Consider the following 27,414-nt stretch of genomic DNA (forward strand, 5'->3'; position numbering starts at 1 on the left):
GAGCATTAGTTCACCGTTTGGAAATTAGGCTCAAATCTTCCAGTCAATTAAACCTCACTGCCTTGAAATGTCCAGGCTCATAATACAATTATGATATTTAGCCATCCCTAAAACTTTAGTGTGACTCTATAGCTCTTTTTCCCTCAATAAATGGGCACTTTTACTGTCATTAGTAGTAATTATTGTGCCTGTGTGTGTGTGTGTGTGCGTGGCAGGCTGCCTCATTAGCGGCCACACAGACCATTAACAGTCCTCGCTGCAGCTGCAGCAGGACATGCGGGGCTGCAATTAGCAGCAGAAACCGCAGCTCCCGCTCGCTTCCCGCTCATTTAGCTTTCGCTAACGTGACACATTCTCAGCCGCCGCTGGAAGCCCACGCGGTGACACGAGCGCCGAGCCACGAGGCTTGTACGCGCACCGCCACTCCCCCGCCGTCTTAATCGCACTCGTCCCCCGAGCTGCATCGCTTCGTCACGTGTAGGCTGTCCGGCTTGACCTTTCACCCGGCTTCTCAGGAGCCCCGCAGACCTGTCTTTGTGAAGGTCTGTCCTGTGCGGAGGGAAAAGGACTTTGTGACTCACCGAGTCTCCTCCAGCCCTTCGGGGAGTCGCGGTGTAACGAGACAGTGATTCATCCGCCGCGCACAAGATGGTTGGAAACAAAAGGGAAAAAGAGAAGGGGAGGACGGCGCGAGTGAGCGATGAGTTCGGCTCTCTGCCAGCAGATCACAGACTGTCAGCTTTGTTCACACTTGCAGATCTCTCGCCGCAAGTTCTAAAACTAAGAACGGGGGTTTGCCAGGGATCAATATTCACTCTTATCTGCCCAGGGAAGACGTGGGGGGGGGGGGTTCTGTGCCCAAAAGGAAGATGGAATATGTATAAAAGCTTAAACAAAGCTGATTGTGTGTAGCCTTACCCATCAGAATTAGATCAGAGTAAACGTTGCGCCTTTTACTCTGAGGAGTCAAGTGACTGTCGCCTTTTTAAACAAATCAGGGGCTCCTGTTTATTAGGATAAAGTGATTACCCACTGATTGCACGAGCGTGGGTAAATAAATCATGTTGTTTCAAACTTTCATATCATGCATATTCAGCCAGGCAGCTTGTAAATGATTTGTTTTTGCACAGTGTCTTTCAGTAGACGTGGAAATAATCAGTTTTCTTCTCAGGTTGCCATGTGAAGCTGTCTCTGAGAGATGGAGAGGCGCTTTCACACACATTACGCTCAGCTCTGGAGTTATGTAAGAAATGTTTGACGAGGTCTTTCGAAAAATTTGTTTCTTGTATCTAGATTCAATAATCTGAGATTTTTTTTTTTTTTTAAGTTTTATGTTGAAGCATTTTCTAATTAAAAGCATAGCATTCCTTGAAATAATGCAGGTCGACCTCCAGAATATAAGACTGAGATCTGCCTATGTTGAGAAATGATGGAGTTGCAGCTGTTTTGGTCACACTTTGAAAACGTTATGTGCAATCTCAATATCAAAAGATTCATGACTATGTGCTCTGAAAGACTTATAGCTACCGCCACACCAAATTTTATCTCAGTATCTGTAAAATTGACTGAATTATAGTCATTTTTCTGTTCTCTAAGGCCAGTTGGCTGCGGCAGTCATTTTAATTTGGGTTGGCTCCAAACGTTATTCAGTTGTAGAGGTACGGATTGTCTGGAAATTATACCGATTTTTCCCCATTTTTCATGACTACGGACGTAGAGAGAAAGTCTTTTAATCCTGATGGTCTTCTTTTCAATAAACATAGATGTCTAAATTCACAGAAAGAACCAAATGTCTGACTTTTTTTTTTTCTATGTCCCTGAATCAGAGAATACAACAATCACGTTTGGGTGATTTCTCGTGCTAAAAGTCATTGTTTGAATGATTTTATTACTGTGCGCAGTGATTGTACATGAGGTATTTCTGGTAGAGGTGTCATGTGGGGAGAAAGAATGGGAACTCCTAAGAGGAGAATGAAGTGCGGTGGGAGGTAACTTCCTGAATGGAAGGACACATGTAATGGAATAAGTGTGCACTTGACAAAGTCTTAAGAAATTATTTCATCTCTACCGAATTCATTTTTGAATCATTTGTTAATGCTGGACATGTGGGTTTTCCCGCTTGTCCAAAACAATTCAAACATTTAACTTTAAGTTTTTATTCCTTTTGTTAGAAAATGTACTTTTTTGTACTTCCTTTTGTTAGAAAATGTACTGCATATTGCACCATTGTCAAAATAGACAGGACAGCGAGGTGTTTTCTGGATTGTGCCGTGCGTAATTCAGTTGCATATATCTGCATCCAGCATGTTTATGTTGTAAAGAACTTTTGTGTTGACTCCAAGTGGTTAGTGGCACATTTTTAAACAAAGATTTTGTGCGATCAGTTCAAACTCAAAGCCTGTCTTGGTGATCTGACTCATCTACATCCACACTAAATTTCAGCTCAATATCTGTAAAACTGACCGAATTAACGTTCAACTAGCTGTGGTGGCCATTTTCAATCATGTTCATTCCAAAAGCTAATCATTTGTAGATGTATACCCATTGGTTACTTATTGAGAGGTTCATAAAAAATTGTCCAGTGGTTCATGAGATATTTTGCTAACAGAGCAACACAGACACAGTCAAAACATTATGAAACAATAATATTAAAAGTGTGGCTCACCACAGTATTTGTAGGTTTTTGGCTTTGCAGGGTTGGGGAAGGTTTTTTGTTTTATTTCTGTATAGTATTGAAGTTTTGTTCATTTTTAAGGTGAGAAACTTGCAGTTTACTGAGTTATATTAGGAACGAAAGTAGTGAGATTTTCCTCAGTTACACTGATTTTACTTGAATCGGAAAAACGAGACGCTTTGAGGAGGACAGGGCATCAGTCACCGAGAAATATAAGTCTGGGTTGGACTGTGCTGCAGCTCCCTGCAGCCAAGCTGACAGATCTGATGAGCGTTCGGGAGCGTTCAGCCCCACCGACAGCTCATTCGGCTCCTCTCTTTCTCCCTGAGACACCCAGCTTAAATGTCTGCTCTGCCTGAGTTAACAGAGACTTCACCCCGTGGATCTCCTCGGTCAGCGGTGCCACTCTCTTCCGCCTCCAGCTCGGAGAACTTCACCGCTGCCGGTCCCTCCGTCCTTCACACCAGCTCGGACGTCCTGAAAACGCTTTTTTTATTGATTCTCAGGGAAGGACGAACTAAAACACTCTTGCAGTCATCATTCTTTGTTGTTCTGGGCTGATAAAATGCCCCAGTGAGTGAGTTTTTAATATGCTCTTGTAACTCTTTTTTTTTTTTTGGCTTATTTTTACCAAGAGATCCTGAAGGCAAAATGTAGCTTTTGTTCATTTCCGTGTTGTCACGATTCCACTGGTGTTTCAGCGGGACGAGACTTTTCGCAGAGTTCTTGGAGTCTGGCCAGGACGAGACTGGGAAGGCTGGTGCATAATTCCAGCAGGCATCCCATAATTTGATTCTTCTATTTGCATATGCTTGTGGCTTCCCAAAGGGGAGACTTCTGCAGCACTTTGAAGACAAGAAAAGACGAGAATTGAATCTAGAAGATTGAGTATGCACCTTTAGTTTACATTATCATGTGAATTCAACTAAAATGAAGTGTTTAGTGTAAATTCATACAATGCAAGTAGTTTTTTAAGCTGGATTTTTTTCATATTCTCCATGATCTGAGTGGTTGTTGTGGCTGAACAATGCTGTAAACAGCAGAAATGTGTGGAATGCCTTTTGAAAGGTCATCCCAAGATGGATTGGAAAGAAAAAGGAGAAGGTGTAACCTTTACCTCGCTGTGCTGTATTACAAACCCAAGCCACTTAAGTGAAAGCCGGAGCATTTACCTACAGCCTTTTTTTTATTATTTCTAGGGGTCCTGACAGATCAATGATTGATTCATGAATGTTCTTTTTTGGCAACGTGGACAAAGGAAAGCAAAACAATTTTACGAGGAGCTGATGTTTGAGGTGTGTATTAAAGATTAATAGAAGGGCTCGAGTTGTACGTGTGTGTGGTCAGGCCTCGGAAAAATTGAATTTCTAGAGGGAGGTCCCATAATGGCATTTTCTACCTAACGCTGAGACACAAAGCCAATATTCCAAATAATATTTAACAAAACAGGAAATGGCAAAACGTGACAAAATAAGTTCATAAAACACCAAAACCAAACATGGTTGCATTTCAGAAACGTCTCCTGCTTTTGTTTTTCTTGCGATTTTGGTTTTATTGTTATGTTTTTATCTGTTGGTGTATTATATTCTTTTCAGTCTGTTGCCTTTTTTGTTTTATGGTATATTTTTGTATTTGGTTTAACTTTTTTGTTTGTCTGATGTTGCATTTAATGTCCGTTAAATTTTCTATTCATGAAATGTTGTCACGCTTCGGTTGCAATGTTTTGTGTCGCTTTTACGATTCACAAATGTAGCTGAGCCAACATTTTTGTGATGGTTTTCTGTTGCTTTGTCAATTTTGGGGGGGTTATTATCACCTGCTGCCAAAGGCAACAATGGTTTTGCCCGTGTGTGTGTGTTGGTTCTCTGTAGTATTAGCAAAATATCTCATGAACCAGTGGTTAATATTTAATGAAGCTTCATGAAAATAATCACTGGTTGCACAAATACAACTGATAAAACCTTGGAGTCAACCTCATTCAAGATGGCCTCAACAACTAAGCACACCTTAGCTAACAAAAAAATGTTTATAACTCAGTTTTACAGAAGTTAAACCATATTTTGTGAAGCTGAGGGTCATCTTAAACAAATACTACAGATCACACAAAACTGCTCATTGTTGCATGAGACCGAGCATAATGTCGTTTATAAGGTTTTGACAAAAACTGTTACATTTGCTTATTTTATCATAAGATGAGCTGAGTCTAAAACAAAAAGTCTGAACACTACCTTCTTTTTAACAATAGGCAAGTGATTTTACCAGAACAAAAATGTTCTTGAAGGTTGCTTTAGTTTCTTATGCTGCGATTTGTCAGCTCTGCATGTTAAACCACGTTTTCTGAGTGTGTGTGTGTCGGTGTGTGTGTGTAAAGAGCCATGTCGGCATCCGATGACCAATCAGAACTGTGGATCAAAAGCAGACGTGTTAGACTTTTTTCTAACGTCAATTGTTAAAAAGGCTAAATTAAGTTTAACAATGTTATTGACATATCTGACAAGTGTTTGAATCTTGTGAACCTTTGTTCCTATTTTTGCCATCTTAAATATGTTTTCAGTCATTTTAATTAGTTCTTAAAGCATTGTATCTGGTAAGTGTAAATATAAACATATACAGAAATTTTGCATTACAGATCAGTTTTTTAACACCAGAAATCCAAAGTCCTCATTAGGACCCATGAAAATACAGGGAATTAACTGCATTTATGCAGCTCTTTTCTCATTATATGGACCACTTAAAAACCCATTCACCCATTCACACATGGATTCACAGTTTGGGGACAACTTGGAGCTTGGTGTCCTTCCCAAGGGCACTTTGACATGTGGGTCAGAGAATCTGGGATTGAACCACCGAACTTCCAGTTGGCAGATGGGTGCTCTTCCTCCCGAGTCATAGCCCCTCCAATATGTGTTGTTATGCATCATCCAATCTATCATTTCAGTATTAAGAGTTCTCATGCAGCATTTCTATTATTTTACATTAATCTCCCTCTTCGCTCACAAAGTGTTAGTTTGCCATAATTTGCCTTTTTTTTCCAGATCTTTGTTTATTTTGTTCTGTCATCTACATGATCAACTGTCACGTAATCAACTTTATTTAGTTTTATGTAGAATTCCAATCTTTTCTTTCTTTTTTTTTTTTTTTTTAGCCTAAAGCATGTTTTGTTTTCTCAACATTACAGGTCACTATTCCCCCTGGAAGACTCCAAAGCAGGTAACACTCATCAGCCTCAGAAAGCAGGATTATCCCCATTTCTGCTCTGAAATTCTGACTTTAGTACCGTGGCTGCTGTATGTGACTCTCTAACTCATTTGTAAAAATGCAAGAAAAAAAAAACTTTTCTCCACCACACTAACTACTGTCGACCCACTCTGTCTGCTGCTATTACAACAACTGCTTTTTGATACTTCATTGTTACGAGAAGGCACAAAGTCCAAGTGTTTCTCTTAGAGCATTAATACACTTTGATTCACAGCCTGACTCAGCCCCATTAGGGAATCTCCATTATTCTATTACAGCTATAGTGCTGCTTATCCATCTGTGATCAGTCTGCTTTGGCACAGTCCAGGCTTTATCTTTCATTTATCTTCATTCATAACATTTCTGCTTAGTTTTTTTAAAAGCTCTTCTGCTCTTTTATGTCATTCATTTGCTGCCTTGTCTCTTAGCTTATCTGTATTTATTTTTTTTGCCCATTAAAGCTCAATTCTTTGTGTCATCTTGGATCATTCTCCCGCTTTAGTATCGTTTTCAGTCCCCTAACTTCACAAACAACTCCATCCACCAAATGCCTTCTTAGATCAGATGCCCTTCTGCCCTTTAGATGTGTTTGTTACGCTCACATGCCTTCACACAGCTGCTCCAGACCATCGTTCTTTGTCTCTCCAAGATTGTGTGTGTGTGTGTGTGTGTGTGTACGGGTGTGTGTATACTCCATTTCATGCCTGGGCTGCCTGCCAGCGTTGCTCTGACCAGTCCCTGAACCTGGATCATTTAGTCCCACATTCCAGAGCCCAACTTACGACGAAAGACTTTTTAAAATCCCCTCATTGTGTCTTTTCTGTACATTTGCACATCAATCTCTGACATTCATCTAAAAATAATAATTCAAAACGTCAGTCGGCATGCAAAGCATCTCTTGTTTTGTCTCCTCATCTCCTTTTTTTTTTTATAATCGCCCAGATTTCATATCCCACTACACGCACACCAGAGTTCAGCCTCAGTGCAATTAGGTGTCATTTATTACAGGAAGGCTTCCACCGCTCGGAGAATGAAATATGGAGTAATTTAACTAACAGTGCAAGAGCAGGGAATCGCCTAATATAGACTTGCAGTGCAGCAAAGTCTCAGCCTGCAGCTCATCCAGTCAGTAGTTTAAGGAACAGCTGCTCAGTGCTGCATAGAAGTGTTTCCATTGATTGATGCCACCTCAAAAAGGCAACGCTTTTATCGTGACCAACGGTCTGCACGAAGCAGAAAGAAGCGTCGCGAAAGAGAAGTGAGGAGGCTTCACATCAGTGGCAGGCATACGAAAGCACAAAGCATGGAGACACTTTTTCCATAGCTTTCCTGAAGCTTATATTTTTATTCTCGGTACATCTTGAACTAGATGTCCTGTATTTCTCAGCGTTAAATGTGCGGCATACGCAGCCAGACTCGCCGTCTCACTTTCAGGAAGCTCGCTGCTCCCGTCGGATCGCTCTCCGATGCTCACCGGCGTGTCAGAACGTCAACTGGACTTCATGTTCGTGCCGTGACTCGTGTGGGCCGGCTTATCTGACGACTCGAGGCTCGACACTCTGACCGGCTGGTGGTGTCAAAACTTTCGCCACAAACAATTCTGAGCATTTTAGCATGTTTTTAAAGTGAAACGAATTCAGACTCATGTGCCGTACACCACCTCAAAACTTCATACACCTGAACACCACACTTCTCCACATTTTACCCTCTAATTTTACTAACTTCTTGCTTGAATTAATAGTTCTCTAAGCCCTGCTCTTCCAACAGCAATAACCCTGTCATTAAGAGAAGGGAAGTGATCGCAACAGACCGGTCAAGCTTTGGATCTCAGTACCAACTGCAGTTGAGCTCCAGTTAGGATGCTAAACTTTATCTGCTTTAAATTGTGCCTCATACTCAAATTTCATTATTACCCATAATCTAGAGCAGCAACCAAGATATATGTCAAATAAAACATGTCCTCTAAGTCCTGGTACTAGTTAGTGGGGATAAAGTTTAGTTTGAGCAGTGACCAGCTTTTACAAAACTATGTTGAGTAAGTATGTACAGGCATGGCCAGTTGTTGATTTATTTATTCGGTCTATCTCCATCTTCCAGCTGGATTTTATTTCAACGGATACCTCGGTCCACTAACCTTGAGGATTCAGTCAGGTTTCCAGTAACTGAGAAAGAAACCCCAGTGCCTTGTTGCCGTAACTGTAGATGTTTCAGCATAAACCCAGTCAAATTTTCAAATAAGATAAAAATATGAAAAATAGCATGTTGAAACGTAGAGTTCTAAGACAGAAACCAGAATCTGCTAAGAAATTGGAATTGACAAGTCAGAGCTTAAAAAAAAAAAAATCGGAATCAGTTTAGAAAACATTTGTATTTGTACCTGAAAGTCTACAAAAAATGATGTAAAGATAGAAGTTTGACACATAGCCATGTTTCAACACATTTTTCAGTCTTCAGTTAGAGATAATTGTCTTTCTATGCCAGTTAGACAAAATATTAAAACTGAATATTGCATAAGTCTCCCTGATGCAGATATATGTTATGAATACAAGACCTTCAGAGACAACTTAAGATGTTTGCAGTGGGTGGTGTAAGTTTCCAGAACCTGAAATCAAGCTTTTTTCTGCTGCACCATGTTAGAATTAAATCTAAACATCAAGGTTAACAGCTTATAGAGCTCCTCGAGCTGGTCTGAGCTGATTTTATTGTATGGAAATGAAATGGCAGGGGTCAAGATTTCTTCGTTTTAGAACATGAAGGATAATAACTACTATTTTATAAGCAAGTTTGCATTATAAAACAGGACTAACATTACTGTAATAAGCTGCTACATGGATCATCTGCTGGTGAAGGCATTGAATCTGCTGCTTTTATTCTAAACCCCATGCTGTGTGAGTGTCCAAAGCTTGACAAGTCCGGCGTCTTCAAGGGAGTGCAGGTTCAAGAACGGTCAAATCTCTCTAGAACAAAATGTGCTTCACTTTTCGCTCTCTTTTTTTCCCACCATAGTAACCAAGCTAACATCAAGCATCAGATTTGGGAGGAGGCGGGAAGTGAAGTACTGACCCCTGATGCCGCTGTGCTTTGCAGGTGCTGGAGCAGTGGGAGTCCCAGCAGGGCCCGGGCAGCCCCGCTCAGACCGGCCTGCCCGCTCCTGTTCTCCCCCACAGCGCTCCTTTCCCAACACACCATCTTCACAGGGCCTCAGTCCCAGACTCGGCGTCCGAGGCCTTGGCTAAGCCAGATCCGTATGACCTATTTGAGAAGTCCATGGCTATCTATGAGAGTAGGCGTAAGTACCAGAGCTGTCACTGCAGGTGAAAGCACACACCTATCTACAGTCGGTATGGAGCGGGCTGGACTCCTCCATCTTTGACCCTTTCTTCTTTAACTCATTAAGAGGTTGTGCAGCGTGATTGAACCTGTGCTCATGTTTAGAAACTGCCTCTGGTCTTTGTGGCTTAAATCAACACGTAAAAGAAACACTCAAACCACTCAACTGTTTTTATCACTGACTCAAAGGATCCTTGCATCCAGGCTATAAAATTCTGCCATCTCTCATCATAAACATGATCTTTTTGCACTTCAGGCAACAATAATGCTTCTCTCTGCCATGAAAAATAATGAAAAAATCCTTTTTGTGCTTATGGTATCATCAGAATGCATCATCACAGTTTTCTCTGATGGGAATTCTGAACCATAAAACTAGTGTAGGTTGTTTTGTTTTGTTTTTTTTATGTAAATGCATGGCCAGGATTTCAGACATGCAGGCATCAGTAGTTTGTGTCACCATAACGCATTCTTCCTAACAAGCATGGGAAGAAAAGGGTAGAAGGAAACATCGGGACCTGTGGAAGGAGTGTTCGAAGCAGCTGACTGTGAATTCTCACGAGAATTACCCGCTGTGTTCACACATTGTTTCATTCTGACATTTTTCTGACTTCCAGCTACGTGGATGTCTGGGTAAACTGCAAAAAAAAAAAAAAAAAATCTAGAGTCTGATATTTGCATCCTCTCATGCAGCCCCTCAGGAAATTTAAGCGTTGCGGTGTTAAAAAGGCGTGAACTAAAAGGCTTAGGATTGAAAACTTGACATGCAACAACCCTACAGTCGTCTTATACCCCTACATATACACTTGAACTAACTTAGTTTAAAAAAAATATATGTTCACAAAGCCTCGGAAAGTTGAAATTTATTCTCTTCAGTTGATAGCATTTTGTGCTAGTGGACGTCAAGTCTTGTTGCATGAACAGAATGTGTTCCGGTTTCCTTTCCTATTGTTTCTGGATGTTTTCCATTGCTAACACAAAGTGTTATAGTATATGCTGTAGTAGTAGTAGTAGTAGTGTTTGCTGTTCAGGCCAGGCATGGGTCTTATCAGACTTATGAAAGAAAAGACTCAGACAGAATTTAGGTACGCTCCAGTTGTTCCTCTCACTACTGAGGGTGAAGTAGGTTGTGACCTTTAATACATCGTCTCCAAACCAGGACAAAGTTTTCACAGCAGCTGCTGTAAGCAGACTCAGCTAAAACTGGATGAATGTATTTTTTTGTAATAGTTGTTATGTGAACTTTATTATATTTCAGGGTCTAAAGCATATCTAATCATGTACCTACTGTAAAATCTTTAATGAAAGAGTTCTTGTTAGGTTTTGTGAACTTTGCAGAGTAAAAAATAGTTTTTCTGAAAAAAGGTGGTCCTATATATAATTTCATGCCTTAATTACATTTAATGTGGATTGTAACAAAATGATATATATCATTTTGTTACAATCCAAATGAAATGTAATCCAAATGTAATTAAGGCATGAATTACAGGCATTAACTGTTCTAAGAAGCATTTATTGGAATAAGCTCATCTTGATATCTGCTAATCTGTAAATTGACTTTAAAGCTAGTGTCAAAAGGTGCACCAAGATTTATTGCAAAAAGAGTGACAATAGGAATCTAATGGGCTAATAAGACGGTTGTAACCACGATTTCTGTTTTGTTTTTGCTCAGAATAAGGAGGTTTCTTTTCATCCATGTTTGTACATCTCTGAGACAGTTTAACAAGACCTGAGTAGCTGCATTAGCCTTCACTGGAAAAGGAACGTAAAGCAAAAGATCATCAGTAAAAAAGTGAAAGGCATTGGGGTTTTTTTTGGGAAAAAGTACCTAATAAAAGCATATATAATGAAACGAGCACTCCTTGAATGAATGAGTATCGCCTGCTGATTAGCATGCCAAAGTTTTAAACAAAGATTTTGCACAATCTGTTTGTGCTCAGAGTATGTGATGGGGATGACTCTCAGCTACTGCCAGACCATATTTTAGCTTAGTAGCTGTAAAGTTGATTGAATTAAAGCCATTTTGTGTTTGCTAAAGTTGATTAGCTGTGGGGTTATCTAGAATCCAGTTGGCTGCAAGCGATAATTAGTTGCAGATATGCATCCAGTTAGTACTTTTTGAGCATTTTGTTAAAATCCTTCCCATTGGTTTATTGAGATATTTTGCGAACAGACAGACAAATGAACACGCACACACACACATTATTGCCTTCCTATTTATGGCAGTGGGCAATAATAACGAGAAAATGGGACCTGAGATGGAGCTTTGAGGCACTCCGTATTTAAGAGGAACAGAGTTGAAGAATGCTTTCATAAATGGATGGAAAACCTTCTATCTGACGTGAGAGAATCATGTTGTGATCTTTTGTGTCAAAGGCTGCAGTCAGATCCAGGACAGCAGAAGCACCCAAATCAACAATTAAAAGCAAATCATGAAAATTCTGTGACGTGTTTCGAAACCAGGTTGAAATTGTTCACAGTTTAAGCAGGCATATTTTGTCGTTTCTGTGATGGTAAAGAAAATTTCCTGCTTGACATTTTGATATAAAATTTGTTGTTTTTGCCATGGCAGTAGCAGGTCTTTTTTCCTTTTTGTAAATGAAGCCCCCCAACCCCCCCCAAAAAAACAATAAAGGATTGCACTCAGATATGTCGTCTAAATGAATCCAACATTCTGTCAAAAATGCTTAAATCCTGGTGTATATGATAAGAAGTACAGAGCTGCTATCAAATACGCCTTTAATGTGAATATACTTTGTTTTTCTTTAATGTTTATTACATTTTAATTTTAAAAAAAAACAGCATTGCTCCTGTTTTTGCTTATTCTTAAATCAGCTGAAATGGTTGCATGGCTGATGCCTTCTACGTGCCAGGAATACCAGCTGTGCCAGTCTTGATTTTCCTCCCTCATCATTCCCGCTGAGTCCCAGCCGAGCACTGGCTGTGATTAAAACAGATACAATTGGAATCAATTTTTCATTCGCAGCCACTTGTCTGCGGTTGGGATCATCTCAATACTTTGCGGATCATGGCGTAGTGTGAAGCCCCTGATTGCAGATCAGTGCTTACGTCCCACCTTGCGCTGTAAATAATGAACGGGTATATTACACGCCGTAAGCACTTCCCGGTGTTATGGATGGTGCGGAAATTTTGCGATGACATTAATGCTGAGGCAGGGTCTTTCTGCCTCGTTCAGGCTTCTTTGGGAGCATCTGTTTGTGTTTCTGTGCTGTCCACGTGCGTGCACATTTTGTGTGTATTTGAGGATTTCTCATTGTTTGTATTCCCTTATTTATTTCTTTTACAGAACCCAGCCAGCCAAGGGCTGTTTTTCCCGTGGACTCGTCAGGTAAATAAAACTCTGCATGAGTAATGTTCTTAACCTTTAATGATAGGATTTTAGAGTTTTGCTCTGTTTGGCGTCAGGAGCAGAGTTCCAGGACATCGAGGTCCACCTACGCAGACAGAAGTCTGGGTTTGGTTTCCGGGTGCTGGGTGGGGACGAGGCCGGGCAGCCTGTGAGTTTGGAGACACGTGAGAAGGCTCGTATGGCGATGGGCGTGGAACCCTGTCATTTTCTACTCTCTAACCCACTACACACCCACTGTGAACACCTAACCCCTGACCTTTAACCCTTGGGAGAGTGCCAGCTCTGGCTGCTCGCTGTTTTTCGCTCTCGTAACCATATGTCAGTGTTAACGAGCTTAACCGATTACAGAATAACAACCACTCTAACATCTGTTGAACGTGGCATTGGTGCAAGGACGCCAAACATTTGGGGTTTCTTCTAACAGTCTCTGTTAAATAAAAACAGATCCTAATCGGAGCGATCATAGAGAAGAGCCCAGCGGATGTAGACGGGCGGTTGCGACCGGGTGACGAGCTGCTGTTTGTGGATAGGATCCCTGTGGTGGGGAAGCCACACAGATATGTCATCGACTTGATGCACGCAGCAGCACGAAACGGACAGGTCAATCTGGTCATCAGAAGGAGGGCTCAGGCTGGAGGTAAGAAACATGAATGAAACTGCAAAGAGGCACTTCTCGTTAAAATTCATAAAGCACCGTTTACCAAATCAGTTCATTTAAAATTTTCATTTTTAGGTGAATGAGTAATACGAAACTATATAACTTGAAATTGCATAAATACAAAAGGGTGTATAAGCTTTTTCTCTTTCCCCTTTGCCTCTCCTGTTTTTTCTTCTTTAATGATTCAGAAAAGAGCTTTAAGCTGAAAATTGAAGCACTGATCTTTGAGTATTTATACTGAAGCCTGCTGAAATTCCCGAAAGCACTCTCGCTCTCTTAAATACACACCGCTCTCTGATTCTTCAAGCTGCTTCGTAGCCTTTAACCTTGAGATTAGGAGGGCACGTCCTCCCGTGAACTGAGGCCTCCCCCATTCTCATTATCATCGTCTTCGTCACAAACACAAGACACACATGCAAGCACGCCTTTCAGCAATCCAGTTCTTCCCACTCCATCCGCCCTCTCTGTCAGCAAAAGGCTACGGTCTGACTCATGCCCGGCCTCCACTGTGGACCTTACTTCCTTCCTAATTGTCAGACTCCCACCAGCGCTTTACGAAGTGTCAGACTTCGCTCTTTGCTCTCAGCTCGTACTTCTGCCTGCATCCAGAGCTCCAGATTTTACACACATTTTTTTCCTCCCCTTCCCCGTCTTATTAGTAGAAGTTCTACACATGTTAATATAAGGGAATTTCATGTGTGGCTGTTAATTACAGAGACACTTCTTTCAAAATCAGATTAATAAAACCAAAGTTATAGGAAAGACGCACCCAAAATGAACAAACCCAACACCTGGAGAAAAGTTTTATGGCCAGGCAAAACTAAGATGGAGTTATTTGGCCTCAGCAACAAGAAGTATTTTTGAAGGAGTCGAGGTGAGGCTTTCAAACCTGAAACTGGTATGGTGGTGGTAGCATCATGCTGGGAATAGAATAATGAAGATGGAGGACCACTTCCAAATTCTTCAACTTCACCTCAAATCAATGGCTGAAACTTGGACGTAATTTAGTGTTCCAACAGGACAGTGAGCCCAAACACATCAGAACTGTTTCTGAATGGATAACATAGGCTAACATTAGGCTTCTGGAAAAGCATTCCCGAAGCCTTGACCGAAACTCGATTGAAAATTTGTAGACTACGCTTTAAAACAAGCCCCATACCAGGAAACCAACCAAGTGAAATTAACTCTGTTCTGCCAAGAAGAATTATTTCAGAAATGTGTTGATAAGAAACTTCTCGCCTCCGTGGAAAAAAAGGCTTGCATCTCCAGTCAGTTTCTCTCCAGAGTTACCTAAATAAATGCAATCCTAGTTATTTATTAAACTAAACTGTTTCCACAATAGTACCTAATTATTTTAAGCGACTATTTTCTGTCACATAAACCTTTATAATCTCACTTCTTAAACTTCCCCGAGGGTTTATTTACTGCCAACTTGCATCATTTTGCTAAAACACACACTGATGATTCAATTTGCTGACTTGTTGGCGTCACCCCGGTTGATGAACAGCGATGTTCTCTACCTCCCCCTGCAGGTGAGTCTTGTCCGAAGAACAGCCGAAGCCCGGGCTCCGTCTCCACGCAGCACAGCTCTCCGTGCAGCGACTTCACTTATGGAAACAGCACAACCCAGGCTCCCGGCACCAACATGGGCAACACCACTGCTGTTTCGGACGGGACGTCGGCTGCCAACACGCAACCGAGCGACGTCTCCATCAGCCGAAAGGAGAGCGAAGGCTTCGGCTTCGTCATAATCAGCTCGCTGAACCGACCAGAAACAGCCGCAACTAACAGTGAGTCCGGTCATTGTTATGGTGATGGTTACGGAGTCAAGTAGATGCTTGTCTACAATCAGTCATCCTCTACTCTGCCTAACAGCTGTTTCAGGTGATAAACCATGTTGTTATCCTCATAAATTCATGTAAACTACCAGGTAGTGTCTAAGAGAAGTGCCAAACTTTAGTAGACAAGGTAGTTAAAGTCATGGCTGAATAAAAAGTGAAGCATCTCTGTCTAGCTCGTCAATTATACATATCCTCCCACAGCATGTCAGTCACACACATCTCTACTATGCTGCTGTGAGCATCAGTGCTTCGCCCACACACACAAAAATATTCTGGATATCTTACGTAAGCCTGGGCTGAACTGCAAAATGAGAAAGACAGCGACAGATTCTGTCAGTCTGTGAGTGAGTTTCGCGTGAGCACGGACAGGAGGAGAACCCTTCCGATCGGCTAAAGTGAAGCATCTTTACCTGAATCCTCCCGACAGCTGTGCCCCATAAGATCGGCCGCATCATCGAGGGCAGCCCGGCCGACCGCTGCGGGAAGCTGAAGGTGGGGGACCGGATCCTGGCGGTGAACGGCCAGTCCATCGTCAACATGCCACACGCCGACATCGTCAAGCTGATCAAAGACGCGGGCCTGAGTGTCACCCTGAGGATCATCGCACAGGAAGGTGAGCAGACGTGCACACATACATCACATGTGGACCAGTTACTTTGTACAATAATGTCATGTTGTCTCTTTAAAGGGGGTGAAGAGGCAGGATGCACTGTTAATGTAATCCCCAAAATTTTAATCATTCCGGGTTCTTCGAGAATCTTCAAAGCTTTTAAAAATGAGATTCCACATGGTCACAAACGTATATTCTCATCGGGCTTAAAGTTGCTACAGTAAACACAGCTGACCTATATTAAACTTGAACAGATGGACAAACTGCCTCTTTACTTCTGCTTGCATTGTTCTGATGTGTGTTCTGCCATTCTCAGCATTAGAGTTGTATTTTAGTTGTGCAGTAAAACAATTCCTTTATGAGTGATTGACTTGTATTGTGTGGATTGCTTGGGCAGTTTTTATCCTATTGTGATTTTCTTATTGTATTTCTGACAAGCGTGTGATGGAAGTAATCAGCCAACAAAAGCATCGCAGAATGAAGTCATTCCACTTCTTTCATTTCCTAATTTGTACATCCCTGATGCTTTCATTCCTCTCCTCACGTCTCAGTCTCTTATTTCTAAAATGCACTAAATGACATAAGAAGGAGAAATGGGGAAAGAAAAGCTGTCCGGGAAAACTATTAACGAAACACTTTGCCTCAGAAATATGAGTTAAATAGGAAATGATTTCTCTTAGAAAACTGTTTGTTTTATGATGCTGTGGAAAAAGCCTTGAGTCATCCCTTGTTTTTCTCTTCAGATTTTGCATCCAGATTGTCTAGTATTATTATAAAGAAAGATTCCTGGTTAAAATCCAGGATGATCCCCCACTTTGTCATGACCTGGCTCAAAAGCCATGACAAAAACTGGGAGAGACACATTTTCGAAAGCATAAATAAAATGTTTTATTTCCAAAAAAATGTTTTAATATGCCAAATAATTTTCTAAAACATGAGACGTGGAAGGTCTGTCAAAGTTTGTCTTTAGACTATGGCTGCTTTTTCACTCATTTTCTATCAAGTACCTGACCATGAAGAGAGAAATGTGTTGATATAGGGCACTTAACTCTGACCAATGACTCATTCAGGGGGAAAAAACAACCTTTAAACTCAAGAGATGCGCTTGTGTTGTGTGGAAAAAAACATAACTTAGCAAAAAAAAAAATCATTTCAATTGGATTTTCAGGTACTTTACCAACAGCTTGTTTCAAAGATACTGCTTACTCAAGTTGTTGTTAGTTGAATTTATGAAAAATACCAAAGATAACACAGTTTCACTGACAGATTATAGGACTTTAGCACCATGGAGTAGAAATCAACTGAAGGAAGATGCATCTCTTAGGGTCAGAGTCACGTCTTTTAATAGAGTTTTTTTAATCTTTTTTACTTTGTAAAGACATCACATAATGTTCATCTGTTAAAGATGGTATTTTTATATTGTTTGGTCCTCTTTTTGTTAACTTTTTTCATCTTTTTAACTATTAACAAAACATTCTGCCTCAGAAGTATAGAGTTAAATAGGAAAGGATTTCTCTCAGAAAACTGTTTGTTTTATGATGCTGTGGTGAGTCACCCCTTGTTTTCTCTTCATATTTTCTATCCAGATTGTCAAGTAATATTATAAAGAACGATTCCTAGTAAAAATCCAGGGTGCTGTCATGTTCAGGTTTAAGACTGGACAGAAAATGAATGAAAAAAGTAGCCAAAATCCAAAAAATAACCTTCAAAAAGACCTTCAAAAAACAAATGATTGATCAAGACCGCCTAAAAAGGTTACAAAAAAGGTCTGGCTCCTTGGAAGCAAAATCTAAAGGAAATGAAGGTGGTTTAAAGCGTTTGCACGGTATTATGTATTCCAGATGCTGTAAGCATTTTTGTAAAGAACCCACCTGTGTATATCCCCCCTTGAAACTCCTTCAACAAGCTTTTTCTCTCCTCCAGGTGCATTTCAGAAACACTTACTTAGCTGAGAATAATTTCTGGCTTATAGGCAGGAGGAAAGAGGAGGCAAATTATTGAAAAGATCCGATCAAAGCAGTAACAGAAGCAAATACCTAATAAGACATTGACATGACTGACCTTTCCCCTCTCTTGTGGTCAACCGTGTTTTTTTGTTTTTTTTTAGTAAAAATCTGTAACAAAGTTCCTATATATGACCTATTCAGCTGCTTGAGACTCAAAAAACAAATATTTCCTGATTTATTTAATAAAAACGCCCTCATGGATTTTCCACAAACAAAGAAATCTTTTGATCCAGCTGATCAATTTAAAAATGGAGCTGTTTGTTCTGCTGCCCCCTAGTGGCTAAAACTAAATAATAGATTCACGAGTTGAGGTAAATATCCTTTAAAAGCAGTACTTTTTCTGCTTTTTTTTCTGTATCGCAGAGGTTAGCAACCCTCCATCAGCTCCCACCTCAGAGAAGCAGAGCCCCATGGCTCAGCAGCACAGTCCGAAGGCCCATCCCAACACCGCAGCCTCCCAGTCCAACCAAGCGCCGACAGAACCAAACCCCTCTGCCGGCCAGCCCAACCTGGTGCCCCATCAGAGCCCAGTGACCCAGCTTCCTGTTCCTCCACCTCAGACCTACACCCATGACGGCAGGTAAACCACAAAGAGCTGAAATGTGTGTCGTCCTCATGCTGTTGCACGTTTTCTGATGCACTGAAGCTTTTTTTATTTTATTTTCTATCCCTCTATTTGTCTCTGTGGTAAATCTGTTCATCTGGGAATACAGTTACCACTGAGGCAGACATTTAATTTATTTCCTCTTAGTTTCTTGTTATACTTTGTCTATTTTTTACCTCCTTTTGCCAACATTATCTTTTCTTTGTAATCTCTCTCTGTTCAGCATTCACTTTCTTTTTCCCCATTTTGTTGTGTAACATCACTTATCTCTTATGGACTGCTGAATAATTTACAGTACGTGTACTGCAGCTTTACAGAGGTCTGTTGAATATTTTACCAAGAACTAGAGTCCAAAACCTTCAGTGTCATTGTCTTTTCCCCCTGCTTTACACAATATCCACATCTTTTGTAGTCAGCATCAGCCTCTGAGAAGACTGTTTTTCTAATTAACATTTAATGGGATTTCTGAGCCGAGTTGTCCTGCTTTAACTTAAACTTACTGGTTGTCAGACTAAAACAAGCTGGTCCATTCTGTCTCCTTTCAGCCTGGTTTGTCTGTTAGTTACAGGTCTGAGGTGAAGGCGAGGCAGGACGTGAAACCAGACATCCGACAGCCTCCTTTCACAGATTACCGGCAGCCTCCGGTGGATTATCGGCACCCTCCGGTGGCGGACTACAGGCAGCCCCCCACGCTGGACTACAGACACCCGCCGCTGCTCGACTACAGACAGTTAGCCACCGATGCCAGGCAGTTTGCCATCCCAGACTACAGAATGCCTCCGGTTCAAGTAAGCATGTTTCCTGCTGCAAAAAGAGGCTCATCCCTTGACAAACTTAGTTAAAGTAGGTTGATTTGGAACTCTTTACACTGAATATGGCAATAAAGATTCTTTATAGATGCACATTTTGTGTGTCAAATCACAATAAATAATGTAAAGGAGAAAGCTTAGAGATTTGTCACCCATCTGTTGATCTTTAGACCTAATTTTTTATCATTTCGTTTGGTTCTAAAACCTTAGATTGGTCACTTTTACTCATTTTTTCCCCCACTAGCTGCAGATGGTGTCATTTGCTTTCTGCCAGGCTCAAAACCACAAAACAAGAAACATTATTAAACAGATTTAACAGAGCAAAACCTCCTTAAAAGCTATGATTCCTTCAAGATTTAGCATAAAAACCAAAAGAGAATTTTGGCATTTTGAAGAAAACTGTTTCATTTTTGGCCAAATGACACCTTTCATGATCACTGACTGTGGTACACACTGAGCAAGACTCTTTAAGCTGCTGAATTCCAATTTAAAAATAATCACATTCATGCTTTTTGCTGAATAAATTGTTCAGTAGGGATTTTGATGATTAATTGCTTCAATTAAATCGTTCTGATTTTTGCATCGCCTCATTATGTTATTTACTTACGATAAAAACAAAATAAATGCATCTGTGGATGAGCTGATTTTGGCTAATTATCCTCTATCAGCTGATTTAACTGTTAAGAGTACTGAATGAGCCCTAAATGTCCATATCTATGGCATGTTTTCTTTTTAAGCTGGTGTAAAAGCAACAAAGAGTCATGTGTGATACCAGACGTTTTTATTCTGTTTTGTTGCCTTATCAGCTCCAATACTGACCTTTTGAAGCCTTTCCTACACACCTTGGTTGGATTGTTTGCTCCTCACATATCGCAGAATCTAATCAGGTTTGATCTGTGTCTGTGTCAGCTTTCGCAAGACTTCGACTTCTTCACGGTGGAGCTGGAGAAGAGTGTGAAAGGCTTCGGCTTTAGCATCCGAGGAGGCTGGGAGTACAAAATGGACCTGTTTGTCCTGCGACTCGCCGAGGACGGACCAGCCATCCGCAACGGGAGGATGAGGGTATAAAGTCTTCTTTTTCTTTTTGCCAAAGCTTTTGCGCCCTCTCTTTAAAGGTTAAGCTGCGTCCTATCGTCCTGGATTACATGGCAGTCGCTCACTATAATTGTGCAATGGTTTCAGCAACAACTTTTCTCCCCTCGTAGCAACAACTTAAGATTGCGTTTGTCATTTTGTCATTAGGAGGCTCAGAAATCTCCTCCCACGATTCTAAAAACTCATCTCTTCCCTGCATGTAACATGGCTCACAGTTAGTTAGATAAAAAAATGACTTAAATTGCTCCTAAATGTTTGCACAGCTGCTCCTCCCTTTAGCTCTAGTGGCTGAAGCATCAAAGAAGCGCACACATTCTCTGAATTTATAATGATGTAACAACAAATACTTGAAATAAAGCCCTTGACTCCACTTGTCAAGCTCCATCACTGCTCTGTACACCAAAATAAATTACAACCTCCACAGCAGCTTTTTTTTTTTTCCTGTATTTGTCACTCCCCTCTGCTTTCTTCTTCCTTTTCTTGCATCTTTAACGACCTTTGTGTTTGGGGCTGATAGCCTGAGTATGCTCTACATTTCTTATCTGTAATGAACCTGTCAAAGATAATGTGTGCAAAATGCCCCTGAGGGAGGTATTACTCTCCCTCCTGGACAGTGTTGTAGTCAGTCCAGTCCAGTGAGCCCAGAAGCACGAGGAAAAGGAGGGAGGAGGAGGAATCCCTCAGGGCTGCTACTTATATTCAAGCATATAAGCTGCTCTGAAATACGACCACGAGTGGAAATGTGTATGATGTAAAAACAGAACTAAAACGGTGTACAAATAGGAATCCACAAATGCAAATTAAAGTCTGCCGTGCGAAGACAAACAAGACGCAGAAATATTCCAAAGTCTCTGAAATTATGGATGTCCTCCTGGCTAAATAGTGGAGTTAAAAGCAGTTTCAGTTTTGCTTATTCAACAGAATTAGCTATCTGTTTATTTGTAGAAAATATTTAAAAATCTGTAGATCGAGGGGGGGTAATGTAGTCAGCCCAGTATTCTTAGACCTATAAAAGGTTCTTGACTCCAAACCATGAGATGCTCCTTCTTAAACTCGAGGTAAAATTCTCTCCAAAAGCTCTTAAATGGTTCAGTTCTTATTTTAAAAAAGGGAACAATGAGTCAAAGTTAATGGCGTGAAATTGACCTTTCAAAACTAAACTCCCTCTGCCTTTTTTTTGCCTGTGTGCGTGAAAGTTGTCACCATGTTCACTGCCAAATGTTTGCAGATGATGCTCTCATATATGTGACTGCGAAGACTGCAAAGTTACTGAATAATCTAACGGTGGGAGCGGTAGTGGTTTAAGAATCCCTTTTTCAGTCTGAGCGGCACCAGAACTGTTGCAGTGTGTTTCACAATGAGACCAAAAGCAGGTGATGAATTCACTGCCGTTGTTGATTGGGACAAAACCCCAAAAAGTAGATAAGTTCAAATATTTTGTTGTTGTTTTAAACACTCGTTAAGTATTCCCAAAAAAATCCTTTAGCGAGTAACAATCATACAGTAGATGATTGAAGACATGGCTTCCAGATAGTGTTAATCTACTGTAGATGGGCCCGACACATCTGCTCCTTTCCCCCACTTGTTTGTTTCCCCGCAATGTTTTCAGCGCTAACTGCACAATATGCTGTCAGGCAGATTAACTGGACAGAAAACGAGTGAAAAAGCATCTGAAAGCCAAAGAAAGACTTCAAAAAATCTTTAGAAAGTCTGGAGAACTATTGATCCAGACTGCTTTAAAAGATTACATCAAAGTTTGGATCCTTGGATGCGAATTATAAAGAAATTAAGGGTGGTTTAAACCTTTTTCCAAACTATGAGAAGGTTTAAGAGCAACATGTGCAAAATGGGGGTTTTCTTAGTTTAGCAAACTGCTCTGTAATAAAAGAAACTGACATGCCTGAAACAATATCTCAGTTTAAGCATTTTATCTGAGAGACTTTGATTTTCATTGATCCGCAAATCATTTCATTTCTTTTTTTTTTAAGTTGATAACCTTTTACTGAAAACAGGACAACAAATGCAAATGTTTCTTTTTTCTTTCTACTGAGTCCTGATTTGTCGCAGATGAAATAGCCAGAGAGCAGTGCAGGTTGTGGTGAATTCCGCATCGGGATCTCGAACATTTCTGAGAACGAGCGAACCCTTTGATCCCACTCCCAGCCTTCCTGCTGGAATCCATCTGCATTTCACTGTAGTAAATGTGATTATGGGTAAAAGCCATTGTAACATGGCTGTCACTTCAGATTTGAGTGGTGCTTTAAGACTTACAGTAACCAAAAAAAACCTCCACTGATTTGACTCCCTGCACTGACATTTTAAGACCTTTCCGCTTTAAAATGCTTTTAAAATTAGGATTTTTATTACAAATTCCCAATCTAACCAGCAACGGAGGTTTTGCACTTTTTAACAAGTGTTTTTTTTTAAGGATGCTTAAAGAATCTTGCTTAAAGAAGATTGTGTAAAGCGATTTATTATTGCAGATCACATTTCAGCGGATTCTTAACCCTTTAGCTCTTCAGTGAACGTGAGTCGTTTGTCGGCAGGGAGTCTAATAGAGACGACTCCCTCTTCATTCCCACGTCCCGCTCTCTGATCACACGCTGTCCATTCAGGTTTTATTTCCCTTTTTTATTGAAGATGAAGATTGAAAATCTGCTCTGCTGTTTGGAGGTCAGAATAAATGAGCAAATTGTCTTGCCCCTCCACCTCTTCCACCTCTCTTCAGACCACTGTAATGACACCTAATGTCCCCCCCCCCCACCACCCTGCTTCCCCCTCACTTTCTCTCTCCTGACTGCAGTCCAATCCTGACTTCAAATTGCCCCGACGATTACCGGAGGACTTCTCCATTTGTTAGCGTAATTGTGCGCCTCGTTTTGTCTTGTTCCTCATGAATCCTCCCCATTAGTCAGCCTCGGAGCCATCTCTCGAAGGCCCGAGAAGGGACTTTTATTTAACTCGTTCTCATGTGAATTACAGAAAAAAACAGTCCAGGTGATATTTATGTTGGCTGCTAACTGAACTGGTGCTGCTGCAGGTGTTTCAATTGTGACGGATTTTGTTTTTTAATCGGGGTGAAGTGATATAAAAAGAGCCACACTGTTTATGTGAGTTATTTTGCTCTGCTTTTTGTCACGATGTCCTCGATGTACACCGGAACAGGGCACATTAGCTCTTCTAATTAGCTTTCTCCACATGCCTCACAGTTACCGGTCAAAGAGCTTTATTGATGCTCCAAAATCTATAAACGCAGCTTCAGTCCTGATCTGAACTCAGTAGGTTTCACTCATTGGCCTGAAGTTTGTGCCTAAAAATAGATTCTGCAGAATTAAAAACTTGACTTTTAAAAGTGCTGCATAAATGTGTGCAGAAGTTAAAATATGCAACTTGCATTTTAAAGCACTATGTGCTCAAAAAGATTGCTGTATAGCTTTCCTTTAGCTAACGTAGTCTTTAAATCCTAGCATTACACGTTTAGGTGACTGCAGATGATTTCAGAACCATGCGACTCAAACAGCTTGCCTTTACTTTGGTAAAATGCATACAAGAAAGTGGCAGGAGTTGCCGTGGATTGGTGTTTGCAGACTGTGATCTGTAGGAGAGTAAGGAGCAGGTGGAAAGCCTGGAGAGGCAGAGGTGCGCACTAGACCGGTGGTGTCCAATCCTGGTCCTGGAGGGCCTCTATCCTGCATGTTTTAGGCGTTTCCCTCTGTGACACACTTGATTTTAATGGAAGAGTGGATTAACAGGCTTCTGGAGAACTTGAAGATCTGCTGAAGAGCAGGTAAACATCTAAAACCTGCAGGATAGTGACCCCCCAGGACCAGGATTGGACACATCTGCTAGACGAAAGATGGATTAAAGGAAAGTGATCAATTTAAGAATTTGCTAAAACGAGGTCTTAATAATTTGTATTTTGCATATTTTGGTAGCTCTTTTCCTTTTTCCTGAGCATTCTTCTAGAAGTGATTGTCCTTTGTTTCAAGTGAATGCAGAGATGTGCTTCCATTCACTTATAAAGCCTTCAAAGCGAGACAAATCCAGTGTTTTTCTCTCCCGTTTTGATTGTAGCTCCACTGTCTTTCCTACTCGTCTCTTTATTGTCAATAATGAATAAAACTAAATAATTCTTTTAAAAAAACTACACTAAAAAAGTATTTGTTATATAAAAAGCTGTGGCTGGTAATAACAAAAATGTCTTACTTGTGTTTCTCTTTTTGTGCAAAGTAGTCAGGTTGAAAAAGTAAAAGTGCCCAAATAAACACAAATGGATCGTAATGAAGGTTATTTCAGGCAGTGAAATATTAATCTGTTTAGTCTCTGGTCCCTGCAGTAAGTCTGCAGTCTAAGTTCTTACTCGCAGGAATGTCTTTTTAATAAACTAAAAATACATTTTCAGCTCATAGCTGTCTCTATTTTCCACAGTAACTACTTAGTTTCAATAAAAAAGCAGCATCTTTCTTCACTGCTGCAGCTGAAATGTTTTTTGTTTTTTTCTCTCCAGCTGATTATTAACACTCTTTTTCTTTTCTGCCTCGTGCTCAACAACACGCAGGTCGGAGACCAAATCATTGAGATCAACGGGGAGAGCACTCGGGACATGACCCACGCCAGGGCTATCGAGCTCATCAAGTCGGGAGGCAGACGAGTTCGCCTCCTGCTGAAGAGGGGAACAGGGCAGGTCCCAGAGTACGGTGAGCGTCTAAACGTTACGTTCAGCAGTAAATTACCTGTTCAGAATCATTTCTTTCTTAACACTTTTACTGTGTAATCTTACTTGCTGCAGTATCTCTTTAATAAAATAGTCTGGCATGCATTTATATCCATTATGTACCTTCTGTCTTTATACTCTAGTACAACTCCATTTTCGAAAAAAAGTTGAGGCGATGTGTAAAATGTAAATGAGAACAGAATTCAGTTATTTGCAAATCTCACAAACCCTTATTTATTCACAATGGAACATAGTAAACATAATGCTGAAACTAAGAAATTGTGCCATTTCAGGGAAAAATAATCTAACTTTGAATTAGATGGCAGCAACACATCTCTAAAAAGTTGGGACAGGGGCAACAAAGGGCTGTTAAAGAAAGTAGTAGGAATAGGAAACAGCTGGAAGAGCATTTTGTATCTAATTAGGTTAATTGGCAACAGGTCAGTAAGAGGACTGGGTATAAAAAGAGCATTTTTAGAGAGTTCATTAGTGCCTATGGCATTGGCAGCAAAGGCACCATCAATGCAGCAAAGTATATACAGGTTCTAGAACAACATATGTTCTCGTATAGGTGCCCCTTTTTTCATGGATGTCCAACACTAAACCTCAGACTGCATCCATTCCAACAACATGGCTTCTTAGTAAAAGAGTCCAGGTGCTGAGCTGACCTGCCTGCAGTCCAGACCTCTCCCCAACAGCAAACATTTGGTGCATCATGAAACAAAAAATCCAGCAAAGACTAGAATCCTTCATCAGACAAGAATGGGACAGCATTCCCTCCAAAACCTGCTCTCCTCAGGTCCAAGATGTTTATGGACTGTTGTTAAAGAAGAGGGGGAAGCTTCACAGACGGAAACATGACAGTGTCCCAACTTTTCTGAAATGTGTCGCTGCCATCAAATTCAAAATTACCTCTTTTTTTTTTTTTTTTAAAAAGCTGCGCTTTCTTAGTTTAAATATTTGATTTGTTTACTGTGTTCCATTGTGAATAAAATATGGGTTTGAGATTTGCAAATCATTGCATTCATTTTTTTATTTACATTTTATACATCGTGTCAAATTTTGGGCGGATTTGGGGTTGTCATATAATTTACTAAATTGTGCTTTTAAAACAAGCTAACTGTTTGTCTCTTCTTGACTAACACTAGTTTATCTTCTGTCCATTTCAGTGATCTATCACTAATTGATTGGTCTAGGTTGTTACTTCCCCTTCTATAGGAATGGTATCTTCCAGTCTCTCCATGTGCATGAAAAGTGACAAGCATGGCTCCCCCTATTTCCTCCTAATGGGCCACTCTAAAGACACGGTTTGTTACCACACCACTGTTTTTCTCATCATTTAACCCTGGCTTTCTGTGCTGTGCTGTTTTGTAGTGTTGTTTGTGTAACCACCTCTTTAGGATAATGTTGCCTATCAGAATAACTTGAACACCTTATTTTGCTGCAAATAAACAAACCCGTTTTTTTTTTTTCCATTGTGGAATAATCAACCAAGCTGCAGGAGTTTTATAAAATTAGGGAGCATAACTCACGTTCTGCTTGAACCATAAATCAACCTCCAACGGCTTCCTGCAGGCCCCCAAAAATATACCAATATGAGCATTCAGCCTGAGTCAGCTGGAGAGGAACGTTAAATATCGTAGCAGATTATTCGCCCGGTGAAAAAAAAAAAATCACTGCGCAGCACGAATCAAGCCCAAAAGGGGAATTTTATTTGTGCGATGCTGTTGGTAATAAATACTCGCTCATGTGGCTCCTGTATCAGCATGATGTTTGCTTTTCTTCGCATTTGAAAAAAGCCTTTTTAGCCGTCACACTCTGGGCTGACTCTTATTTATCGTCATTTGGCTTATATTTGATGTCCTCCGGCCTTGAAACGTAGGAGTAGACCCGTGACATGCCAACTCTACGATGCCTTCAGGTTATCCTGTAGCCCTGAAATATGCAGACAAGGGTTTTTTATTGTGGTCAGCCTAATGACACAGTGCTCAGTCCTCAGAGAGGTTGTGTTTTTTTTACCCCCCGCCCTGCAGCTGAGAAGTAAAAGCAGCATTTTACGCCACAAGTTCTCAAGTTCTGGTCTGTGTGGGTTTGATTCAGCATTTCATCAGCAGTCTGCTGCGGGCCCTTCATTTACATACTGGAAGGTTATGTAAATCAAGTGCTGTGATTAATTTGGCTGTTTAAAACATTTGCATACTAATGTTAAAAAGGCGGAAGTCAGTTTTCTGGACTGAGTTTATTTTTTAAGAACAGCGATGTGTAAAATAAAGCACAGAAAAAAGAAAAAAAAAAACTTGATATATCCGTGGATTTGTGAATTTTCGCGCCCGTATGTGCGTGGCCTTGCAGTTCAGATCTTTTGAAGTGGTGGAAAAGTTGGGAACAATTGTTCATAACCCCCACTTAAAAAGATCCGAACTATCTCTTTATGTGCTTCTGTGTAACATTAGGACTGAACGCATTTAT

General features: G+C 40.7%; 1 protein-coding gene across 4 annotated transcripts in view; it reads left to right on the forward strand.

Moving 5' to 3' along the window:
• magi2a (membrane associated guanylate kinase, WW and PDZ domain containing 2a) overlaps positions 1 to 27,414 on the forward strand; it is a 229,187-nt gene that overhangs the window by 193,392 nt on the left and 8,381 nt on the right. For 2 of the 4 annotated variants that reach the window (XM_037981176.1, XM_017411604.3), the window contains 11 exons: positions 5,853 to 5,884; positions 8,999 to 9,200; positions 12,546 to 12,587; positions 12,665 to 12,756; positions 13,053 to 13,245; positions 14,799 to 15,056; positions 15,535 to 15,720; positions 18,087 to 18,303; positions 18,890 to 19,115; positions 20,046 to 20,198; positions 24,790 to 24,928. In XM_037981176.1, coding sequence (XP_037837104.1) covers positions 5,853 to 5,884; positions 8,999 to 9,200; positions 12,546 to 12,587; positions 12,665 to 12,756; positions 13,053 to 13,245; positions 14,799 to 15,056; positions 15,535 to 15,720; positions 18,087 to 18,303; positions 18,890 to 19,115; positions 20,046 to 20,198; positions 24,790 to 24,928 — 1,740 coding nt within the window. Of the gene's footprint in view, positions 1 to 5,852; positions 5,885 to 8,998; positions 9,201 to 12,545; positions 12,588 to 12,664; positions 12,781 to 13,052; positions 13,246 to 14,798; positions 15,057 to 15,534; positions 15,721 to 18,086; positions 18,304 to 18,889; positions 19,116 to 20,045; positions 20,199 to 24,789; positions 24,929 to 26,163; positions 26,253 to 27,414 lie in introns of all 4 variants that reach the window. The other 2 variants (XM_017411611.3, XM_017411601.3) reach the window with 2 other exon arrangements.

Source organism: Kryptolebias marmoratus, linkage group LG18 (assembly GCF_001649575.2).
Source record: "Kryptolebias marmoratus isolate JLee-2015 linkage group LG18, ASM164957v2, whole genome shotgun sequence".
In the NCBI taxonomy this organism is placed as follows: Eukaryota; Metazoa; Chordata; class Actinopteri; order Cyprinodontiformes; family Rivulidae; genus Kryptolebias; species Kryptolebias marmoratus.